This window comes from Dermacentor silvarum, chromosome 8 (assembly GCF_013339745.2).
Source record: "Dermacentor silvarum isolate Dsil-2018 chromosome 8, BIME_Dsil_1.4, whole genome shotgun sequence".
In the NCBI taxonomy this organism is placed as follows: domain Eukaryota; kingdom Metazoa; phylum Arthropoda; class Arachnida; order Ixodida; family Ixodidae; genus Dermacentor; species Dermacentor silvarum.
This window is the reverse complement of record NC_051161.1, coordinates 66,867,722-66,891,350: the sequence shown is the minus strand read 5'-3', so window position 1 is coordinate 66,891,350 and position 23,629 is coordinate 66,867,722. Positions and strand designations below refer to the sequence as shown.

At 49.4% G+C, this 23,629-nt stretch overlaps 1 protein-coding gene across 1 annotated transcript in view; it reads left to right on the top strand.

Annotated features, from left to right (window-relative positions):
• The window catches only part of LOC119461370 (rho GTPase-activating protein 20), a 683,025-nt gene that overhangs the window by 124,199 nt on the left and 535,197 nt on the right, over positions 1-23,629 (top strand). The window contains exon 2 of the mRNA XM_049672559.1: positions 9,015-9,207. Within this exon, the coding sequence (XP_049528516.1) occupies positions 9,015-9,207 (193 nt within the window). The remainder of the gene's footprint in view (positions 1-9,014; positions 9,208-23,629) is intronic.

Here is a 23,629-nt window from a genome sequence, read left to right as displayed (position 1 = left end):
GCCCGAATACCCTTTTCTGCCGCAAGCATGTAGCTACCTACAAGGCGGCCGCTGAATGCCCAGCGGCGGGCGGGCATGCGCGGACGTTTTGTAAATGCAAAGTGTATGAGCGCCACCACCACCACCACCACCCTTCCAGTGTATAGCCACCCCCTTATTCCACTGCGCTTCTATACTCTGCATGCTGTACACAGGACACGCACAAGCTCGCCTCACAGGCACCGTTAAATTTACGATCCGTCCAATAGGTCGGGCCGTGTTCGCGACCTGCCGCTGGTTCCGTAAGCATAGAATGGCGCAAAGCGGGAGAGCCGGCTGACGACTCTCGTGTATTAACGCCCGGTTCGGACGACGTTTGGCGAAGGGAAGAGTGTATAAGGAGAGTGAGATAGACGGGCCTTCGTGAAGGGTTGGTTTTGCATGTCGTGTTCGCGTGCGTGACCGCGTAAAAAAGAAGGGCCGCGCGGACAGCCTGACACAGTTTTTTGCTGTCGCCGCCTTCGAAGACCTGCACGCGCCGCGAGGCCGGAGTATTAATATCCGCCCTGAAAGTAATGGGCGGCGTTGGCCGCGCGAGCGTAATTCGGTGGCGAGGCGTTGGGGCTCGTTCTTAAGAGGAGGTTACCGGGGGATGATTAATAGCTCTTGAATATGCATAGAGGCGCAGGTGTCATGCGAAGGGGGGGGGGGGGCGAAAAAGTGCGAAACGGGCATTCCGGGGAGAGAAAAGGAAATACGCGCAAGTGCAGCGTTCATGTTGTGTGTGTCCTTTGCTCGTGGCTGCCCGAGTTTCTTCAGCTTTTGGCTCGCTTTTCATGGTATCAAGAATCGAAGTGCCCTTAATTTTTTTTAACCATGGATATTTGCGGTTCAGCTCATAATAGATGAAGTCGTAGTAACTGCATGCTTGTAAAGTGCATATCTCCTGGTTTAGATATCTCCTGAATAAGAGAGTCAAGGAGGTTTCTTGTTCGCCGACCTCTTCTTGCGTCCGTAGCAATTACTCGCCAAACTTATCTGACTGCTTCTAAGGGGAAAAAAATTGCAGCACAATGCCACGAGCTTACCCCCCTCTTTATTAATTAATGATTAGGGTGGTCCAGGCGAATACGTGCAGCATACTTCCTGAAGGCCTGCATCCTTGCTGTCTCACGGATGCAAAGCGCCTTTGGGTGACGTAAAACGTGAACAACCGTGGCTTCGATGAAGCGCCGAAGATCTCAATCATACAAAGCACGCGCAGCATCGCGACCACGTGATCACGTATTGTTTGCAGCGTCGCTCTATTAACTTGTAAGCTGCGACGTCGCTCGGTATGCGTGTTGAGGGAACCTCCTTTTACGCGTCGACCGGTGTCGACGCACGCCTCTCGTCGATGCAATCATCTCGCAAACACGCGGCTCAGTGGAACGGCGGCGCGATTAGCCAACAACGCGGAAACCTCGGCACGTACCGTACTGACTACGCGCGCGTGGAACGTGCTTAGGCTTCTCACTACCGGGGTTTCGTACAATTTCTTTATATTTTTCTTCTCCTTATTCAAGCCTTTCCGGCACAACTCACCTACGTTATCTCGGCTCGCGTAAGCCATCCGCCTTAGAACAACCTCGGCAATTACAGTGCAAACAAGAGGCTTACGGCGGGGCGAAAAAAGAGGCCAGACAATTTGGGACGCTCGAGAGGCGTACGGCAAGGATTAAGGCAAACAACAGCAAAGAGCGCACGTCTTAATCTCTTCTTGAGTAAATTTATTTTTCATTTCCCTCGTGTCGAACGTGCGGAACACTCTCCTGAGCCGTGTTTTTTTCCGCTTGATGTATGCTGATGATGTACGCTGTACACACGCGTCACCACCCATCGGTTCTTGATTGAAAGGGAGAAAGGGAGGCGAAAATAAGCTCTCTCCGCGGTAAGGGAGACTCTGCCAAACGACAGGCAACGGCGCTCAGACGACGAAGACGAAGAAGCCGCTCGCCGATCTTTGGTCACCCTTGTTGGCACATCCCCCCCTTGCGTCCACAACGCACTCGGCGTGCGTCGTTGCTCGGACGGCCTTGCTGGCGACCTTGCGTAACGCGCGAACGTCCGCCGTGCATCTGTATACAGCCACACCGCAGTGAGGCATCTGCGCGCCTCGGCGAGCACATATTGACTTTTACCTTCTCCGTTGGCATTTTTTTTCTGTCCGTTTGCTTCTTTTTTTTTTTTTTCATTTCCTCCTTCATTTTTAGGCATGCGAGATTGTTTGCAGAGGGCGTTCTAGCAAACGCTAGACCGAGACCGGTCCGTAGCGGAAAGGAGTGACGGTCCGGCGAAGTTAAGCATAAACGACGTGCAATGCATGTCAGGTTATTTTCTTTTTTTCTCGTTAGTGTAGAGCCCTGCACAACCGTGACAAAAGTGGAGACACGCCTGTGCAGATGCATGTAGCAATAGTGCAGTTGAGGCAAATAAAGGACGATACTATACTATAAAAAATGAAATCCAATCACTAAACTCGCTATTGGAAGATTGACCTACATGTAGTACCGTTATTTTTTCTCGTTCCATTTTTTTTTCTCCGGGACACAGTCTCACATTAATATTATTCTGCTAATCCCGATACTTATTCAGGTTTCGTACCCATGTTTGGCATAATTTAATAATTAGTCACTTGAGCGAGATGGCTGAGAGAACGCTTCTCCCTTCCACTCCTTCCCCTCTCCGTTTGTCTGAAGAGCAAACTGAAGAATCCAGGTGTGCTACCTTATGAACGAGATACGGCTCTGTGACGTCACTGCGATCGCAAGATAAACACTATTGGTTTTCAGCATCATAATTCCAACGCCAGCATGTAAGCAAGGAGTCTGTGGAGGGAAGGTAGTGTCCCAATTTGATTTCCGTTGACGACTTCGTAACAGTCTAAGCAGCACTTCGTAGACGATGAAAGACGCTTGGTCTTTCAAGCGAATGGCGGATATTTATCTGTACCGCTGCCCTGTTCCTCGTTCAGCTCCCCTATGCAGCTGTGTGTTGCCTCTATACGGCATCCAGAGTTAAGTTTGATATTCAGCGCATGATATATGTGGAGTTATTCTGCGCGCATCGATGACATCGACGTTAGCTTCGCTTGAAATTTTCGCGGAAATCATGGAGGAGGAGTCGCTGCGCGATCATTAGATCGCTTAAGAACATCCGGGTGCACTAACGAAGATATATACGGGCGTCTCGGCTCAAAGTATGGAAAAAGAGATTAGCGTTTACGGATGACCTGTCATTTCTTTATCGCCCCTATGGAAACTGGCTTTAAGTAGTAAAGGCTAATTGCTCAAGTCCGTCGGGTTAACCTCGTCCGACGTTGGTTTATTTGGCTTTGGTCAATGAGCCGTGATTGAACGACCGGTAGATTCACAGAACATCTCTGCCACTGATAATTCGCGTGAAGATGCACCGTTCTCATGGCCATCAGTTTGCGTATAAATAATATTCTATTTCCTGGAGATCGGCGACCAACAACTCATCGCTCATCCACCGGGATGTTACGGCGGTTCGCCCTCTTCGCGCCCCTGTCGAGACCTCGGCCTCTTCTCCATCGAAAGTGAGAAAACTTGTAACACGAATAGGGGTCCGGCACGAAAAGTACATCTAATAGTACCCTCCTATAAGGACCACACCATGCGTTTTTTTTTTCTTTCCTCCTGAAAGTAGCGGTTATAGGGATGGGATGTCTAAAGAGATAAGTTTCAAAGTGACACCGACAGAACCGCGCAACAAGACATACGATACTGTCTTGATTTTGCATTGCTGAAAAAAAAAATAAAGTGCGTGGCGAACATATAGAAACAAAGGAAGTCAGGAGCTGCGATTTTCTATAGAACCCGCTAAAGAAATGTGAGCCAACTTTCAACTCGCACGTTCGCGTTGTTTGGTGCCAATAAAGATTGAAGGAGCGCCCGAGCCTTTCATATACGAGTTCTCAATGGAATGCGTTCACAATAGTCAAACAACAGGTTGCTCGTATGTAGCGAAATGAAAAAAAGAAAAAAAAAAGGAGGTGTCCGGTGAAGGAAAGTGTGGCGGGCAGTGAGAAAACGAAAGTATTTTTCTTTGCTTTTCTGCAACGGTGTGCACACATGGCTAGATGTAGACTGGAGGTACTCTGGCAGTAAAAAGAAAAAAAGAAGTAAAATTACGACGCAGGATGCGGCTTGTGGAAAAATACACCCATTACTGTTATCTGCGTGCCACGCGAACGACGCCATCAATCGCGTCGTACAGCACGTATGTAAGACGACCGCATGGTGCGATCCCTGGGGAGCGATGGAGTTATCTGCGTATAGCGCCAAACTTCGAGCCCACTGGCGACTCTGATGAATCGCCTACGCGCGGAAGCCGATAACCGCGGAGTGGCGTCGCTTCGTCTAATAATTGTGACGGGGGAACCACGACACACGGCGGCGGCCTTGTCGTAAAAAGAGTAGCGTGGAGGTGGGTTAGATAGAGCGGAAAGGCCGAACGGCTGAGGTAAGTGAGCGTAAGGCGACCGTTCGGGGGATAGCTGCTTCCTCCGGACAGTTCAGGACGCTGCTGAAGTCCTCCTCCTATCGGCGGCCTCTCTTGATAAGATCACACAAATGAGAGCGCTGACGACGCTCTCCAGTGGGTTTCCTTGCTTGCGTCTTTCTTTCTTTATTTTTCTTTCTTTATGTCAGAAGCCTTAAAGAAAGAACGTACGCGTAGCCCTCGAAGGCGCGGTAGGTCAGTCGCCCTCAGCGGCCGAGTTGGGTATTTTCCGCCCCATCGGTTTCACTATGTACACCGCTTCCACATCGCATATGAGAAGAAAGCTCACACGAAAAAAAAAAATAATAATGGGGTCAACGGCAGCGCTTTGGTTTACAGCCATTTCAAGGCCCAATCAAGCATTGCGATTCGTCTGGTTCGGATTATGTTGAAACGCCCTTTATATTTGTAAGATTCTGCCCTGGATGTTTGTGGGCCTTTCCTTATCTCCGCCTATAATCGCACCCAATTAGACCAAACTGAGAGCGGTCGTAACCTGATTCTCGCAGATTGGGTGATGACAGCTGCGGTGCAAAACCGTCACCGCGTTTCTAGTACATCAGCGCCGCCTAGCGGAAGGCCCCTGTGCGTCAAATGAAACTCGCTAAAGCGCCTCTTTCAGTCAGATCGTTTGAGGGTGTGATGGCCGCGTACAATCTACTCATTCTGGTCGTCCTTGGCGGTCGAGTGGCGGTTGTTCTTTATTTTAGTTCTTTCGCTTCAGCAATCTCGTCGAACGCATGCGTCGCTCTGTTAATTGCCCGTCGCCGCGAAATCGAAAGAAGAAAGCAAGGAAATAAACGTCGCTGCTACGGAGGAGGGACACCACTGAGTGGTAGTATCAGCTCTGCAGGCGACACTCATCTCTGCTTCAGCGTAATTGACGCGCCCGGGGCGCTTGTCTTATGCGACGACGGATACTTGCGCTGCAAGCCGTGGAGAGGTTTGTGTGTGTCTGTACCTCACCAACACAGGCGATGACGCCTGTGATTCTCAAGGTTTCCTTTTTTTTTTTTTTTTTTTTGATTGGCGACACGATACACACGCGAGGTCGCTTCGCGCATCACGCGCTCATTCCGTCACGGGCGGTGACATGCTGGAGATCCATCCAGAGAGGTATACGTGCCACGCAGGAAGAAGCAGCCACCACCGGTAACGGGGAAGGGAACAAGATAAAGAAAAGAGTGAATGTTCGCGCGCATGCGAGAGTGTTATAAGCTCCCCTCATACGCGGTGCGCAGGTGCCAGATTCGTGAATGGCTTGCGACGTTGTAAGCTCGTGGGCCAAATGTTTTCAGGAGATATGGCGACACCAGCGAATCAATTCTATATAGGAACACTTCTCGTGACATACAGAATGTGATCCGGAGAACGTTCGCACTGTCGTAAGGCCGATGCCTTATGACAGTACATTTGTAATTTCTCCGCCACAACCTGAGGGTAATTTGTAAAAATAAAGCAGCTGTATTTTTTACAAAGTTGCGACGTTGTGGAAGAATGGTGTGCCGACCAGGAATATGAGTTACATTTGACTGTCACGTGTATGTCAGTTGAGAACATCGAGTGTTCAATGCTATGGACATTTGAACCGAACTTTATATTTGTAAAAAGGCAACCACAGGCTATGAACGCGGCACGTCTGGAGCACTACAGCGATAATTTATGTCGATTACGCTAGCTTTGCACTGTTTCCTTACATTTGTGAGTTAACCACGGCAAAATATAGAGTGTTTCCTTCAGCATAACATGCCTTGGTAGTTCCATTCTAAACTGATATAACTAAGAAAGTAGTTCCAGCTATCCGAAGAACCATATCGCTGCGAGCATTATTAAATGCCAGTCTAACTTTCAGACTCACTTCCGTTTATCCGAAGGTTTCATTTACCCTAGTATCGTTCATCAGGTATCCATTGGACTGACAAGAAAGGAGGAATTAACTGTCCTTTCCCGTCGTTAGCGTGTTGACAACCTCCCCACCGAATTGGCACGTCATCCACCGTTTACCTACTCCGCGACCTACCGCAGGCAGCAGCATTTGTTTCTTCAGGCGCAAATGTGTGGTTTCGTCGCCAACACGAGCGAGATCCAAGTATAACCGTCGGCTTCGCTGCGTACGATTTCGCTGTATACCTGTCCTCATCCTGTGCTCACTTTCACTTTCTGAAAGCCACCCCTTGAACGGTGGGAAAACACCTGTCCTCATCGGCCCCAAGCGGGTGCCAAAAATAATGCAGCCTCGCCACCAAGACACGTCACTGCCATATCACCTTCGCGAAGAGTCGGACATAACATAATGGACAAGGAAAGAAGCATACAATTGAAGCTCGAAGGCAAATGGTGGAACAATAAGCAGAGCCGCTATAGCGCAATTCTATCGATTAAGCAGCGGCGTGCGCTTGCACCCTGGCACGTCGTCTTGGGCGTGCCCCAGCTGTTGCGTCCCTGAGACAATGCGTGCAGGAAAGCAACGCTCGAAGTGTCCGGGGCGATGCACGCGCGTCGTGAGCGGAGGCAAGCGGAGGACGAAAATGCTCGCGACGAAATCTTGCTTCGCGTTTCTCTTTGGCAAGCGTATAGAACATGCATCGCGGTGCATTCGTATCGTATAGTCGAGCCTTCCCGCCTTGTGGCCATATCTCTCCTACACGCTCCCTATCCATCAACCCCACAAGTGCCTGCATTCAGCCTCGCTCGCTTGTACGTTCCCGCACTTTCTATAGCCGTTAGCTGCACCAATCTTGGCGTCGTCTGGGCATCCGGTGCAGGACACCCTAGCGCACCAAATCATGCGCCTTTATGCTTTCTCAGAGCTTTCGTGACTTTCGTTGTCTTGCGAACTGCTCAGCAAGACTTTTCTTCGTGTAGCAGTTCCTTTTATGTCTTGGATCATAATTTTAACTTGGCTCTCTAACTTTCAAGCTCAAGAACACAGAAAAGGCAGCCTTTACTACACATTCTTCGTTCTCGCTCGCTTTCTGCCTCTCTCGTTTTCGCTAATGACATGGTAATGCTTAGTTGTCGCTCTCACGAGAGTTCAGTTCCACTGTATAAGCTAACAGACATATTACCCCTCCTCTGCTAGCAATCAATACATTGGCAGCGTGTGAGGAGGTTATCTTTAGCCAGAAATCTACGCCGACGCATAAAGGTTCGTGATTGAATACGTGACTGGGTGGTACCGCGCGCTGGCTTCGGTTGCTGCTTTGCAGTCGTATCGACTAACGACCCTGCCTTTCGTTGGCTGCTCATAACGGCGCGTAAAGCATGCACATCCTGCAGGTGTTCAGAGTCAACGTCGATCGCTGAGCCATCCGCGTCGGGAACGCCGAGAAAGACCTTGACGCTTCTCGGAGGCAGTACGGCGAGATCGGTTATTCCCACCTCTATACATGGGGACGTACTACCACTGTCGGCTCCTTGTGAACGATCGATGTGCAGAATCCGCCCGGGGGCGCGGAATGCTGCGTTCACGTTGTTCGCTGTTTGGCGGCGGAGAACGGCCTCGGATGCTGAAGCACGATCAGAAGGCATCGCTGTTTGGAGGTGCACTTTTCCAAGGCCGTAAAAGCGTTCACCAGAGGAATGTTTTGGTGAAATAAAGTACGGGGGAGGTTCCAATCGCCTGGTGGTCCAATGGCTATATAATAACAAGAATCTTTACATCTCCCTACTAGTTAACCGGCGTCGACCAACTCCTGTTTGTTGTGTTCTGCAGCATCGCTGATAGCTATTTGGCTATTATACGGACACCGCAGTCCGTTTAATGTGTTGTGTGGGAGCTGTATACAGTGTAAGGAAAGCAAGCGACTTCTTTTATGCTACTGCATTTCATTGACAATCCTTATGCGCATATACAGCCGTATGGACATGCATGTGACGTCGACACCAAAACGTGAAACCACAAGTACCGAAACTACACTGTCATATGTATCTTTTAACGTTCACTTAAAATTTGAGTCTACCACCCAACCCACTTAATGTTTTTACTACTTGCTATTTTTCCATGTTTTCCTCACCTTAGAACAGAGGGAGAGATAAAAATCTTTTTATGGATGCTGGAGACGTTTCCCGGTCCCTGGGCTTACTATGCTACACCAGAGGGCGAGGGTAAGGTACGAAAAGCACCCACCGTAACAAGTAACTACAGTGTCTGGTCTAGACGAGTGTGTGTTCGAAAGGCTAAGAACGCCTTCGTTACGGGCACTCCTAGCCCTTTTCCAAGGTGTTAAGTACACGATGCTGCTCAAAGCAGCTGCCGTGTACATTGATCTCTTCTGTGCGAGCTCACGGACCTTTGAGTTTAACGCTCATTGAAAGCGAACGTGTGACTGCAGTATACAACAAGTGCTAGCTATGATGAACATGTGTACAAATTCAGACATGCTACACCGTTCAGAGACATTGAACGCAGTCGCTGCCTACGGGAAAGTCATTACCGGCTGTAAGTGAACAATGAATTTGACATCCCGCAGGTGACTGGCGAGGGCCATCAGCAGATCCAGGAGCTGGTGTCCCCGTTGGTGGAGCGGTGGAAGATCTTTCAGCCCCGCTTTCGGCTGGCCGCCTCCGGAGCGCCACTCGAGCCGTCAGCCTGCACGGCGCTTCTCGTGGGGCAGGAGGTGCTCCTGGAGGACAGAAGGCACTACGCGCCGGCCACACGATGGGGTACGTTCATCGATATGCCTACTTCATTATCTCTCTATGATCTCTATACTTTCGCTTTTGCCTCGGTATCTCTTTTGCCTCCATACCATCTTAAGAATGATTTTCAGTATACGCAGCACATTACTTGGTCAGCATAAACCAAGTATATATTCTGAGAAAAACACGGTACACCTGCCGTTCACCTCTGAAAGCGAGACGAGCCAGTTGGAGTCTGCTCACAGCTTAATGACATTGCTCTGCTAGTGTAAATGCTAGGATAATAGGAAAATAAAAGCTCTTTGTTTCAGGCTGAAATATTACCTTTGGCTGAGCACTGATGTCAGGATCACCCATAAAATTTACCAACTCGTTCAGGTTTCAGCCTAAAACCAGTGACACAAAGGCAGATCTCTACAAAGAAAAAAAAAAAGCGCCGTTATAGACGTTTACACAAGGGCGCTTCCGGTGGTCTGGCGTGGAGAGTATGTGTCAGTGTTGCCTGTTCGGTCTGGACTGTGAGCTTGCCTTGCGCTTGCATTGCGGAGGGGTAGCTTTCCTTCGATGTTTCCGTTTATTTTTGTCACGAATCACTTACGCTCGTAAATAATGGCATATATACTCATCAAAAGGCTACAGGCCAGCACTGTGCAGTTTATGGGTGCACAAACAACCAGCGGAAAATAACGATTTTGGGGACTAAGTGTGTCCACAACACAGCACTCCGCGAGACCACTGCCTGCGATGTGGTATGTTCACGCTTCGCCGGTTTCCTGCATCACCTGAGGAGTTGGCATTTCAGTCTAATGTGAAACAATGGACACATCAGTAAAAAACCGCATTTTGGTAAACTCTTTCCGGCACATTTCCCAATAGGTTGTGAGAATTGTCAGCTCTTCGATGCAATATTTCATCGTTAGTAGTGGCAGAGGCTACATTTGTGATTCTTTCAAACACGACTTCATTTCAGTGCCTAATACGGGGGTCACACGGCGCACTTTTGATCGGGATCGAGCCCGATATGGGTCGAATTTCTTGGTCACGATTGGCTTCTTTGCTCAATCTGCGGAAGGGAGCCAATCGCGGTAGAACATTCCGATCCAGATCGGTCTCGATCGCTATCAAAAGTGGCCGTGTGACACCGGTATAAGACAAATTGGAGCACTCTGCGAGATAACTAGTCGGTAAATACACTTCGCAACGATTTGGAAAAATCGTGTCCTATGGAAGATGTATGCAGACCCTGTGTCCACCAAAACATTGTCTCTGCGTTCACACGCACCCTGCGCAGCCCTGCCCACACAGGTAATTAATTTCAACAGTGTGGTGCTGCATCGAGCTCACCCATCTTTGAGCGTTGTCTATGTGCTTGCGAAGCAAAAGAATGCAAAAACGAACGTGTCAACTTCATCAGCGCGGCCTAGCGCCAGTACTAGAGTTCGGAAACCGTAATGCGCTAACTTTCCGTGGCGTAGAAACGCGCTAATGATCCCGCGCAAGTAGACAGTTTTAGTTTAGCGTTAGCGTAATAGCGGGGTTACGGGAAATAGCGTTACCGTTCCGCAAACGAACTTTGCAGAAAGAGAGTTTTAGTATAGCGTGATAGCGTAGTTTACGTGCGGGAGGCTATTCCATTACGCTTTGAATTTCGCATACACAAGGCACCTAATTCTATGTGTGTGTGCGTCCGGAAAGTGCGATAGGCAGCGCAATGGAAGCCAGGAGTGCGCTGTATTTTTACTTCACATGTCCGTCGATCTGCAACGAAACAGACAAACAGTACAAGCTGTCTACCATAGCCTCTGAAATCCTCCCATCTCAGAGGCCATATGCCGTCGTCGCGCCTATCTCCCGACTTTAGCGACAGATGGCGCTCGCATCTCAGAAAAAATTTCTCTCGTTAGGCTTAGGTGCGTTCGAATCCTCAAGATTAGCCATAACACTCTCTCGGCGAAGCGGCATGAGACTAAGCAAAAGCCGTTTACGCAGTCATTTGCTACGAACGAAGTGAATTCTACAAAAACAACGCCAAATTCAGTTCGAAGCGGGCGACCGGGACCGCCGCCATGTTTTACGTACACTACGTACACCACGCTAACACGGTAACGTTAACTCTGAGAAATAGCGTGCGCACGAAACGGTATGGGTCGGTTAGCGTTCTGCGCATGTGCACTTCGATCCCGCTATTCCGGTACGCCCGCTATTCCGGTAACCACGCTAAACTAAAACTGTCTAGTAAGAACGTAAAAAACGGTATTCGCATGGGTAGGCGGACAATAGCATCATGCTTGCAAGAATAACAGTAACGAAAAAAAAAATTATTCGCACAGTCGATCAAGTGAAATACTAGACAGTTTTAGTTTAGCGTGGTTACCGGAATAGCCTGCGTACCGGAATAGCGGGATCGAAATGCGCATGCGCAGAACGCTAAACGACCCATACCGTTTACCGTGCGCACGCTATTTCTCAGAGTTAACGTTACCGTGTTAGCGTGTTTACGTAGTGTACGTAAAACATGGCGGCGGTCCCGGCCGCCCGCTTCGAACTGAATTTGGAGTTGCTGTTGAATAATTCACTTCGTTGGTAGGAAATGACTGCGTAAATCGCTTTCGCTTACCTTAAGGCAGGATCGACAATATGTTTTTATGGATAATTTAGCGGAGTTTTCAAGATAGCTTTTCGTTTCGAACGCGCCTAAGCCTAACGAAAAAAAATTTCTCCGAGTTGTTAGCGCCACCTGTCGATAAACTCGAGAGATAGGCGCGACGACTGCATATGGCCTCTGAGATGGAAGGATTTCGGAGGCTATGGTAGACAGCTTGTACTGCTTGTCTGTTAAGTTGCAGATCGACGGACATGTGAATTAAAAATACAACGCGCTCCTGGCTGCCATTGCGCTGCCTATCGCACTTTCCGGACGCACACACACATAGAATTAGGTGCCCTATGTATGCGAAATTCAAAGCGTAATGGAATAGCGTCCCGCACGTAAACTATGCTATCACACTATACTAAAACTCTTTTTCTGCAAATTTCGCTGCGGAACGGTAACGCTATTTCCCGTAACCCCGCTATTACGCTACGGCTAAACTAAAACTGTCTACTTACGTGCGTGCAGTGACCGCTTCGCTGACCACTAAGCGCCTTTCACTCACGGTCAGTGGTGGTTTACAGTCATATGCATATGTATTTATTCGACAATTGTTAAGACTCGACATTACTTTATTATGAACATAGCACAGTGAGACGGTGTAAGGGGAACAATATAAAGAGCAGAGATAGCCCTAACACTGCGATACAATTGGCTTATTTCACTTCAGAGATAGCGCACACGAACAATTCCTGCCGTACGCGATATCTTCAATACAAACTTCGCGCACGATCTACGTTAAGGTTCACCGTGAGCGAAGCTTGTTCCAAATTCAGAAATTCGAAAGAAAAGCCATTCCAGGTAAACAAACGTAAAAAAATAGGTAAACAAATGTATATTTATAACAAGCCCTCTTATAATCCCTATTGGGATTGACAGTATGTATAAATAAATAACTACTAAATACTAAAAATAAAAATCCAGCACCTGGGCTGTATCAGTTGCGCTGGCATCTGTGATCACTGTCGCGCGTCGGTTCGCTGCAGGCACCGCGCTGCTCGATCGCCGCGCTTATGCTTTGACATTTGGTTAAAAGCATCCTGCACCGCTCCAGATCCAATCAATTTTGCATGATTGAGCTGTTCAGTTGCGTCGGAAGCGTATGGAGTAACCACCGCAAATCTACCAACCATTGACACGCGTCGTCGGGCCGCCGGCGCGTGGTTCTACGCATTGCCCGACAGCTACGTACCTTACGCGCCTGCTTTCGCTAAATGAGGCAACCCTCAACCGCGAAACGTAATGGTGATCAGATGCAATCGACGATGCGGTCACATGTGCCCAGCAATAACAATGAAATATACCGCTGATTAGCACGCCAGGTCTCGACGAAGCAGACGCGGCTGCCGCCGCTACCGACGACGAAACACCACATCCACTGGCTGGACTTGCTGTTGCCATGGTACACTACACTGAGCGCTCTCGCGAGCACGTGAAACATGTAACACGTCAAGCGGCACAAGACAAGCGAAGCAGAAGAAAACGATCGAAATAGTGCGCGGTGAAGATCACACAACCGAAGTGCAGCTGGCCTGCTCTCGCAATACGCACAGTCCAAAATGGCGGCATAACATTTCTGACGCTAGACGTCGCCCGTGTCGGGCAATGGCGCTGCTCAAACGTCTGTTTGTGAAAAGGTCTATAGACGCTCAAAACAGCTTGACGTAACGGGAATAAGCGAACCTAATTGGCTGGCAAATATATACAAATTGTGTTTCAGTTGGACAGCGTACATATCATCTTTTACTCTTAGGTTGCCACCAACTATAGTCACGAGCAGAGTTCTTTCAACGGACTCCGGTTCTTCAGTGACAAAGCACTTTTCAGGCAAAGCTTTCTTTTGCTCTTTCCTCCACTTTGTGTGGACGGCTGTCTGGCCGAGTAAACTATTGATCCCGAAGACGTGTAGCGTATTCAAAGGCAGTGTCTAGGTGGGCCGACCCTGATAGCTGTGCACAATACGCGTTTCCGCAAGGCTTTTAACGCTACTTGGTTGCCAGAGCTTGCTTGGTTTCCAGAGCCACGGCCGCTGGATAAAAAGAAAAGTCCTTTTTTTTTATCCAGCGGCCGTGCCAGAGCATGTTACTTGGTTTCCAGAGCTTGGTTTCCAGTGCTTGGTTGCCAGAGCATGGTTACCAGAGCATGTTCGCAGCTCGAGATAAGACAGGCGCACAATGAAGGATACGAATTAGACGCGACGACCCCTGGAGCTTTAATGGGGTTTGTAAGGACTCGATCATGGAGACAGTGTCAAAGCACCCACGCGCCTCATAGCAATCATCAATGGAGCTAACCAAGCAAGTGCACGCCACTGAATTATCTCAGTAGCATACCGGTGGGCTATATTTTAATGTTAACAACCTCCGATGGTTTGTTCCAATTTTTTAAATATGTAGTTATGCGTTTTGCAATAGTTGTCGGGGGGTTTTATTTTGGCTGCAATGTGTGGCTACATAACAACAAAAAACAACTATAGCAAGGCCTGTTCTAGACTATTTCCAGAGTACCTCACTAGGCCCGAGACTCTAATGAAACCACTTTGTTTCGTGGTTATTGTATATATACATCGCTTCCTCCTGCCCTCATCATCTTTCATCACTCTTCTTTGTCCTATTTCATTTTTCCTCTCTGCAGAGTAGCAGGCCAGCTCTGGCCTTTCAGGTCAGCTCCAGGCCAGCTCTGGCCTTACGGCCTTCCTGCTTTTCCTCAAATAAATTATTTCACAGCGAAGCTGTTAAAGGCTAGGTTCCAGGAGATCGCGTCCGGCAACTGCAGTAGATAGACCGGAAGTGGATCGATCATTTTAGGCTCCATGTGCGTAGCGGTTTCCCGCCAGCTGCACGTGCCTTAGCAGATGTGTCAAAACGGAAGATGGATGGCCCATTGTTATACCCCTCGCCACCGCCAATGCCTCTTTCACAAGTGTCGCGATACTCGGAGGCGGCACGTCCCACCAATCGTTGCGCCCCTTTGTCTCGTGACGTAGAGATCGCGCAAGTGCTGTTATCAGCACTTCCCCTTTGGACTCGCTATGGGACGGACGCTCGTTTAACCACATCTTCCAGTAACCTGACATCAGGAGCCTGACGAAGCCCTGCAGTACGCCGCGGCTATGAACACTTTGGCTCATACGCTAGTCCATGACGATGGGACGGACTTGGCGCAGCAAACGCACTACTTGGCCATCGCGCCTGGCAAAAACAAGATGCCGGTGTCCTTGCTCTTTGACGAACATGCTGAATACGCTCAATATAGTCAATAATGATAATATATAAATTCACTATAGCAATATTCACTATAGCAGACCCACCATAGTCACAGCTTCGCTGGCTTCCATCTTCAGAGTAGTGGAAGGGCTCTGAATTTTTTTTCTTATGTTTTTCCTGCTTTTTTGTTCCTTTCCCGCACCCAGTGCTAAAGAAACATGATTGTGAATAAAATTGCGCCATCAGTCCAGGGAGCACCAACGTTTCTCCTGCACAGCAACGCACGCGGAACGATTGTATACGCACAGCAAGCTAGCGCATTCACAACCGGCAATAATCAGGGCGCTAGCGGCCGTCAGATTTCGGGGAGTGCCATGTTGGTTCTCTCTTCGCTTTAATTCTATGCTTTCGCCGTAAAACTCGCTCTCGCAAGAAAGCCGCGACATCTCCGTAACGTTGTAACACACAGTCCTTGTGTTATGTGCAGAACGTGGGCTTCTCCATTCTTGGGCAGCGCACACACAAAGGGAACACGAGGAAGAACATAGGACAAGCGCTGGTCTAACAGCTGAAAGTTTTTATTTGAAGAAAAAGGTTATATTCAATGTAATCATTGAAGTCGTTTGGATTACATGTAAAAAGACATCATACACTCACGAGCGATCAGTGAACAAGATCTCACCGTTCGCTATAGGGACACAGGTGGCTGACTAATACAAATGTTCTTGTTCTTCACTAATGGATAGGTTTCAACTTGCCCGCTTTTCAATCCTTCCGCAGTTCATAGGCTTCTCTGCACAGGGACCGTAATCGCGTCTTGTTATAATTTCACCGTGGCACGGTCAATGATTGCCCGTAAAGCACCTGTATAGAGTGAAAGAAAACAAGAAAGAGCAGATGCAGCTATGAAGTCAAAAAGAAAAGAAGAGGTGATTGTATGTGTGCGGGAAAGAAGTGGTGTGGGGGAGTCGGAGGCGGGGGGGGGGGGGGGGGGGGGGGGGGTTAAGGCACGCGGTCGGTAAGTCGCCTACGCCTATAACGGACAGGGCGCGGAGAGTGGTGGAGAAAGTGTCACGCGCGCTTACTAAGTGAAAGCGGAAGCGTGATTAGCTGCGTGGGCGTTACGGCGGCAGGATGCAAAACACAAGGAACGGCCGGCCACCGCTGAGAGAAAGAAAATATAAACCGACAAGCGAAGCGGCGCTCGACGGCCAAGACATTAGCGCGTTTCGGCGCTCGCGCCCACGCCTCGTGAGAAAAGGTGTTGCAGTTTAACCGGACAGCGGCACTGATGTGACAGTGAAGGATTTTGTGATGGGATGGGCGTGCTAGGCTACCGCCGCCACTCGCATTCTTTTTGCTAAATGGCGTTCGCTGCGACTGACCTCGTGAGCGTGGCGAGCCTCTCGGGTTTTCCCACTCACCATACCGCTTGTTATTATCATCATCATCATGTTCTTCATTAATGCATGTAGCCACTTATGGGATTATAAATGTCGTCCTCGTTGAGGGATGTCTCGCACGCCGTGTGTTTTTCGTGGAAAAATGCCCCTGCAGGAAAACTGCAAATATACTTTCCAAGCGGAGTTCCAAACTTTCATCCAAGTGCTATAACCACTGCACCACGGTTGAAGCGACGGAACCGTGGCGGAATATTATGCAACTCGGCGCACATGTGGGGAGGCATTGAGGCGCACCGCTTCGCTCGGGCTGAATTCCCGCGGGGGACTTTTGTTCATCTCACGAACGCCGTATAACAGCGGTAAGAAGGCTATAAAAAAATCAAAACAAGAAGTAGGGATCCTCCACTTAGACGTGTTCCTTTTTGAAATCCTCTCGCTTTAAGCGCGAATCCAAGCAAATGGGATGGACGTTCCTCAGATGGGAGCTCCTGTGATTTCAAAGGTGCCTGTTCTGTTATTAAATGCGAAGCATTTCTTGGCGAACATTTGCTACTTTGACAGTATCTATCTATCTATCTATCTATCTAGCCGCCTACGTCTTAGTGCTCTCATGGTCGTTTCGTTAACATGAAAGGCTCACCGCACACAGCTTCGCATAACATCGATTCCCACAGAGCGTGGGATCTGCCGGCTTTTTTATCCATAGTCTCTCTCTCTCTCTCTGTCTCTCTCAATGAGGCTATTAGTTCCCTTTTTATTGTGTATCCTGACTAGGGTCAGCTTTACTTTGAAGTTGGATAGTGCTGGTGCAGTGCCTTTGAACTGCTTGAACTTCTTTAATATTTCGTTCACATTGTGGCATTGAGTAGCCGGCACCACGTAAAGGGCGCCTACATTTTTTTTTATTCATGCCATCAGCAAATGACCACTATTTTAAAGGAACCAAAAGCAACCTTTTACAGAGATGAACCTCTAGATCATTTGAGGGTGGCGCGAGTGCGCTCACAAGGGTATATACCCTTAATTTGGCTATTGTTAGCAAAATATACGCATAAATAGGGATATACGCGTATCTTGTACCCAGGGTAAGCGAGAGGTAGTCTGGTTTTAACAGCTTAGCAAGACCAGGGAACAGGCGCGGATCCAGGGGGGATGTCCGGATGTCCTGACCCCCCCCTCAGATTTCTGCATCGCCCCCCCTCCCCCCTGCTGACACGGGGACGGCCCTGTCGCAAAAAAATATGGCCACCAGCATTTTTCAAAAGTATTTTTCGCGAATACCAGTGGTAGCAGCCATGTAGAAGTAAAGCTAGCTCGCTCACAAGCTTAGTTATATTCCGTAGGGGTGTGGTGTCGCGAAGTTGCCGTAGTTATTGTTTCTCATGAACACCTTGGACCTCCTGGCGCCGGCCGTGCCTTACTCGTCCCGTCGGTGGCGTCGAATGAACGAGGGGACGTCCCTTTTGCCAAGCACGCCGATGTCCGCGCGAGCGCCTTCGCGCCTGATCAACTTAGTTCCCCATTGGGGTGTCATCGGTTGCCTCATTTGCTGTCATCGGTTCCGCGACCAACCTGCTTAATGAAAGAGATCTCTCGCTGAAGTGTTCATATATATATATAACAACTAACAGCCTAACTAAGAACTACGCATAGACAACTTTTTTTTTTAACTGTAGCACTCATTGTGATCACAGTTACACGTTGACAATATCCAGTACGAGCACAGTACCGTTCGTACGCTACAAGTTTTTCATTGTAACTTCGCAGTTTTATTGTCGTACATTAAGCATAGGAGGCTCAAGCCCACCGGATCCGTTTATCTGAGTGGGCGTTCTCGCGGAGCGGGGCGAAGCCTCGAGCATGGGCTGCGAAATGGGGGAGCGTGACGTCAGCGGCCAACGCCAGCGCGCGGGCCTAGGATGGCGTCGCGTGGTTAGAGAAATGGGAGCAGATGCGCGCCTTGTGTAAAAGGATGACGTCGCGTGGGAAACAAAACATGAAGACGCTGGCTCGCGCTCACGGCTACTACGCTACATCGTTCTTCTTGTAGGTGGCGTCGTGAGTCTTCACACGCGGTGATTCGCATATCGTAAACAACTAGCGTAGTGGTTGCCGCGTTGAAACGAAGGTGTCTCAGCCGAACACAAAGAATCTTCTTAAGGAAATCAAGGTGTCCCAACAGAACTCCAAAGCCGGACCCGTGCTTACGCATTTATAACGAACCTGCGACAGACCATCCCAAATTTTATTTTAAGAAACAATACAGGCTGATATACCGGGTGTTCAAAATTAAGCTTTATGGTTTTCTTAAAATTAGGCACTGGGAGGCACGTGAAGACCACCTGCGCAAATAAGTTGTGTGGCCAGGGGGACACAAAGTGAGATAATTATCGCTGTCAGCAACCGAATTAACTAAAATTGAATAATTAACTTTTTATTGACTGCAGTAAGTGTGTATGTTTGTATTCAAAAGTTAGAGGCAGTCGTGTTTCTGCACAGTTTCACTTGGAAGAATTCGTCTAGCATGTCTATGCTCCGATATATCCAACTCCAAATTTTAATTGTCGTTCGCATGATTACGCATGCAAGAGAGTGAGGATCAGCGCAAAGCTCCTCCCTGATGTGACGCGGCTGTTGGGTGCAGCGTTTAGTCTGACAACGCGGCGGAGGCATTGGCAAAGATAATAACTGCCCCCCTTCCTCTCACGGCTGGCGAAAAAAAAAAAATCGAAGAACCCGTAACCGCTGTCGTAACACGCGACCGCGCAGCCTGTAAAGATGGCGGCAGCTGCCATGCCGAGATAATGGCGCGAGCGGAGAAGCCGGAGGCCAGTGCGCGTGCGTAATGGTGACTAGACGACCGGGCATGGTCCTTGTTTGGGCTACGCAAATAAAGTGACTGCTGATTTACAAGTATTGTAAGCTTTATTGAAATCAAAAGCAACAACTGCACCATCAACAGCAGAAACCTTTTTAGCTATGCTAACGAATATTTCATACTGCCGCTTTAACTTTGGTGTTGTCATGCACAAATCTCATGACAACACTTCACCCATCAAGATGTCAATGCCCTAAAAATGTCCAAAATGCCTCCCTTCCACAGCAACGCAAAGCATAAACCGCTCTCGCGTCGAGTCGATAACTCTGCGCAGTGCAATTGAAATTTGGAGTCGGATATCTCGGAGCACGAACACGCTAGAATAATTCTTCCGACTGATACTGTGTAGAAACACGACAGCCTCTAGGTTTTCAATACTGTGAGCGCATTTTGCGCATATCGTCGTCGTCATCTGTACAAACGACTCATCATCTTGTGTGAGCGCTATTTGTGCATATCGTCGTCGTCATCTGTACATACGACACATCATCATCTTTTGTCTCGTGCGGTGCTTCGTCTCTGACTCGGGCGACTGCTCGGAAATAAAGGCATCGCATCGGTCAACGTCTCATAAGTGGTGGAGGTGCTGGGTAGGTGAAGGAGAGCGACCAGAGGAGGTTGTGTACGGTCCGGGAACGGAGGAATCTGGTCCAGGTGTCCTGTCTCGCTCAAAGTTGGCGTAGCCGCGCCTGTCACCTGGGTGACGCCCGGGAACGTAGTAATCCAACCTAGGTGCGCTGTCTCGCTCAAAGGTAGCATAGCCCCGTCGTTCATCCTGCTGACGCCGACGGCAGTAGCGAGAAATGTGGCCGCGAATACCGCAGTAGAAACAAACCGGGCGCGACGACCGCCACGGAGAGTAGTACGGCTGCGCCGGTATGTGTCGTCAGTGTTTCGCCTGCCACATCTTCCGCGTATTGTACGCCCGCAGAAGGCCACACTGGTGCTATTAAGGCCACCTTGAGTGCAGATCTCAATCCGGCCCAGACCAATGCACTCCTCACCATTTTAATGAAGCATGAAGCTTGTTTTGACGTTTCTTCGCGAGGCCTGGGTCAGACCACTGTAACTACTCATCGAATTGAAACAGACGGCTCTCGCATCATTCGCCGTCGCCCGTACCGTGTGTCACCTTCGGAGCGAAAAGTTATAGAAGAACAAGTGAACGACATGCTGACACGCAACATTATAAGGCCTTCAGCAAGCCCTTGGTCTTCTCCTGTTGTGCTTGTTAAAAAAAAAAGGATGGTTCTGTGCGCTTTTGCATCGATTATAGGGCGCTCAACAAAATTACCCGTAAGGATGTTTATCCAATGCCTCGTATTGACGATGCTTTGGATACCTTACAAGGTGCCGAGTATTTCTCGAGCCTCGACTTGCGCTCCGGATATTGGCAGATTCCCATGCATGAGCCAGATAAAGAAAAGACTGCGTTTGCTACACCTGATGGCCTTTTTGAATTTAACGTGATGCCTTTTGGATTGTGCAATGCACCAGCTACGTTTGAACGTATGATAGATACAGTACTCCGTGGCTTAAAATGGAAGACCTGCCTTTGTTACTTGGACGACATTGTCATCTTTTCGTCGAGTTTCTCCCAGCACCTACAACGTCTAGACCAAGTTCTCGCGTGTCTAGCAAAAGCTGGTCTCCAACTCAATACTAAAAAGTGTCGCTTTGCAAGCCGAAGCATTAAAGTATTGGGCCACGTCGTCAGTAAGCATGGCATCCAGCCTGATCCCGATAATATCGCTGCAGTACTGCAATTTCCGCACCAACCGCTCTTAAAGAACTCCGCAGCTTTCTAGGACTGGCGTCCTACTTCCGCCGCTTTGTCCGTGACTTCGCCACCATCGCCGCTCCTCTACACAAACTTCTGACTTCGAGCGCGTCCTTTGTGTGGTCGAACGACTGTGAAGCCGCCTTCCAGACCCTCAAACGAGTTCTCACGTCAGGGCCCGTGCTCCGTCATTTCGATGCAACGGCCCCGACTATTCTACACACTGATGCCAGTGGGCATGGAATTGGCGCTGTCCTGCTGCAGCGGAATCAGAAGTCCGAAGAGCAAGTCGTGGCTTATGCAAGTCGTGCTCTTTCTCCTGCTGAGCGCAACTACACGATTACAGAACAGGAATGCCTCGCCATCGTGTGGTCAATACAAAAATTTCGTCCCTATCTCTACGGCCGCCATTTCACAGTTGTGACCGACCATCATGCTCTCTGTTGGTTGTCGTCCCTGAAAAACTTGTCTGGACGCCTCGGCCGTTGGGTACTGCGCTTACAGGAATATGACTTCACTGTCACGTATAAGTCCGGCAAACAACATCAAGATGCCGACGCTTTGTCGCGCTGCCCGCTGTCCCCAAACGCCCATGCTTCACCTTCGGTATGCACGTCACCATCTAGCCACACGTCTCAGCGCACGCCCAGTAGCCCGGGACAGTCAGTTGCCTCAGTTGACTTTCTCCCGTCTACTGACCTCGTCTCACTCCAACGTACTGACCCATACTGCCGTACGCTGATCGACCGACTTACTGGCTTGGCACGACCCCCCAACAGTCGCTTAAGACGACAACTTTCGCGTTTTAAGCTTCAAGGTGGAGCGTTATTTCGATCAATCTACCATCCTTCCGGTAACCGGTGGGTGCCAGTAATACCTCGCTCACTTCGACTCCAAGTATTGGAAGCATTTCGCGACGACGCGACGGCTGGCCACTTGGGCTTTCATAAGACCTACGACCGCATCAAAACGCGTTGTTTCTGGCCGGGCCTTTCCACCTCAGTCGACAAATACGTTGGCTCCTGCGCATCATGCCAACACAGAAAACGCTCGACATCCCTTCCAGCCGGTCCTCTGCAGCCTCTACCATGCCCGTACACCCCCTTCGAAATTGTGGGCATAGACTTGTATAGACCCCTCCCACTCACGCCCGCTGGTCACCGCTGGATCGTTACCGCAGTGGATCATCTAACGCGCTACGCTGAGACAGCGGCTCTTCGCTCTGGTACTGCCTCCGAAGTCGCCGAGTTTTTCGTGCACGGAATCGTTTTGCGCCACGGCGCACCTCGTGTCCTCCTGAGTGACCGTGGCAAGACGTTCCTATCGCATGTCCTCCGTGAAGTCCTTCAGGCCTCGGACACCATCCATAAGACCACATCATCGTACCATCCGCAAACAAATGGTCTTACGGAGCGTTTTCATCGAACTTTGTCTGACATGATGTCAATGTATGTTCGACCCGATCACACCAACTGGAACACCATCCTACCTTTGTGACGTTTGCGTATAATACTGCCGTCCAACGTACAACCAATTACAGTCCCTTCTTCCTGGTGTACGGTCGTGCGCCGTCTTTCGTCTTGGACACTACACTCCTTTCAGCACCTGCTGCTCCATCCGCGTCTCTTCCTGAGGAATTTGCCGCTCGCCTCTCCCGGTACCGTGAACTTGCCCGCGCCAACACCGCTATACCATTCAGGACAAAAGGAAAATTCGCTATGATGCGACGCGTCGCGTTGCTTCGTTCCGCCCAGGCGACGAAGTTCTTTTGTGGAGACCTGTTCGCGCACCGGGGCTCTGTGAAAAATTTCTCCACAGATATCTCGGCCCCTACACCGTTTTGCAACGAACTTCGGCCGTTAACTACAGCGTCACTCCTGTCAGCTCAGCTACTGACCGCCGCCGCCGCACTACGGAAATCGTTCACGTATCTCGCCTGAAACCCTACATTCGCCGTACCTACCCTTTCTAGTTTGCGGTCTTGCTGACCGCTTTCCTGAAGGGGGGAAGTTAGTGTGAGCGCATTTTGCGCATATCGTCGTCGTCATCTCCACAAACGACTCATCATCTTGTGTGAGCGCTATTTGTGCAAATCGTCGTCGTCATCTGTACATACGACTCATCATCATCTTTTGTCTCGTGCGGTGCTTCGTCTCTGACTCGGGCGACTGCTCACAAATAAAGGCATCGCATTGGTCAACGTCTCACAATACAAACATACCCACTTACTGCAGTCGACAAAATAATTGTTCAATTTTAGTTAATTGGGCTGCTCACAGCGATAATTATCATCTCACTTTGTGCCCCCCTGGTCACAAAACTTATTTGCACAGGTGATCTTCGCGTGCCTCCCAGTGCCTAATTTTAAGAAAACCATAAAGCTTAGTTTTGAACAACCTGCATGATCAGGCACAGCCGCCAAGCACATGGCTGTATTGGGTAACGTCCTTTTCCTATAAGCACGGAGAAACCGTACCTGGCTTCGCTACAGGTCTTCTTCCTCTTTCTGGGGTTTTACGTGCCAAAACC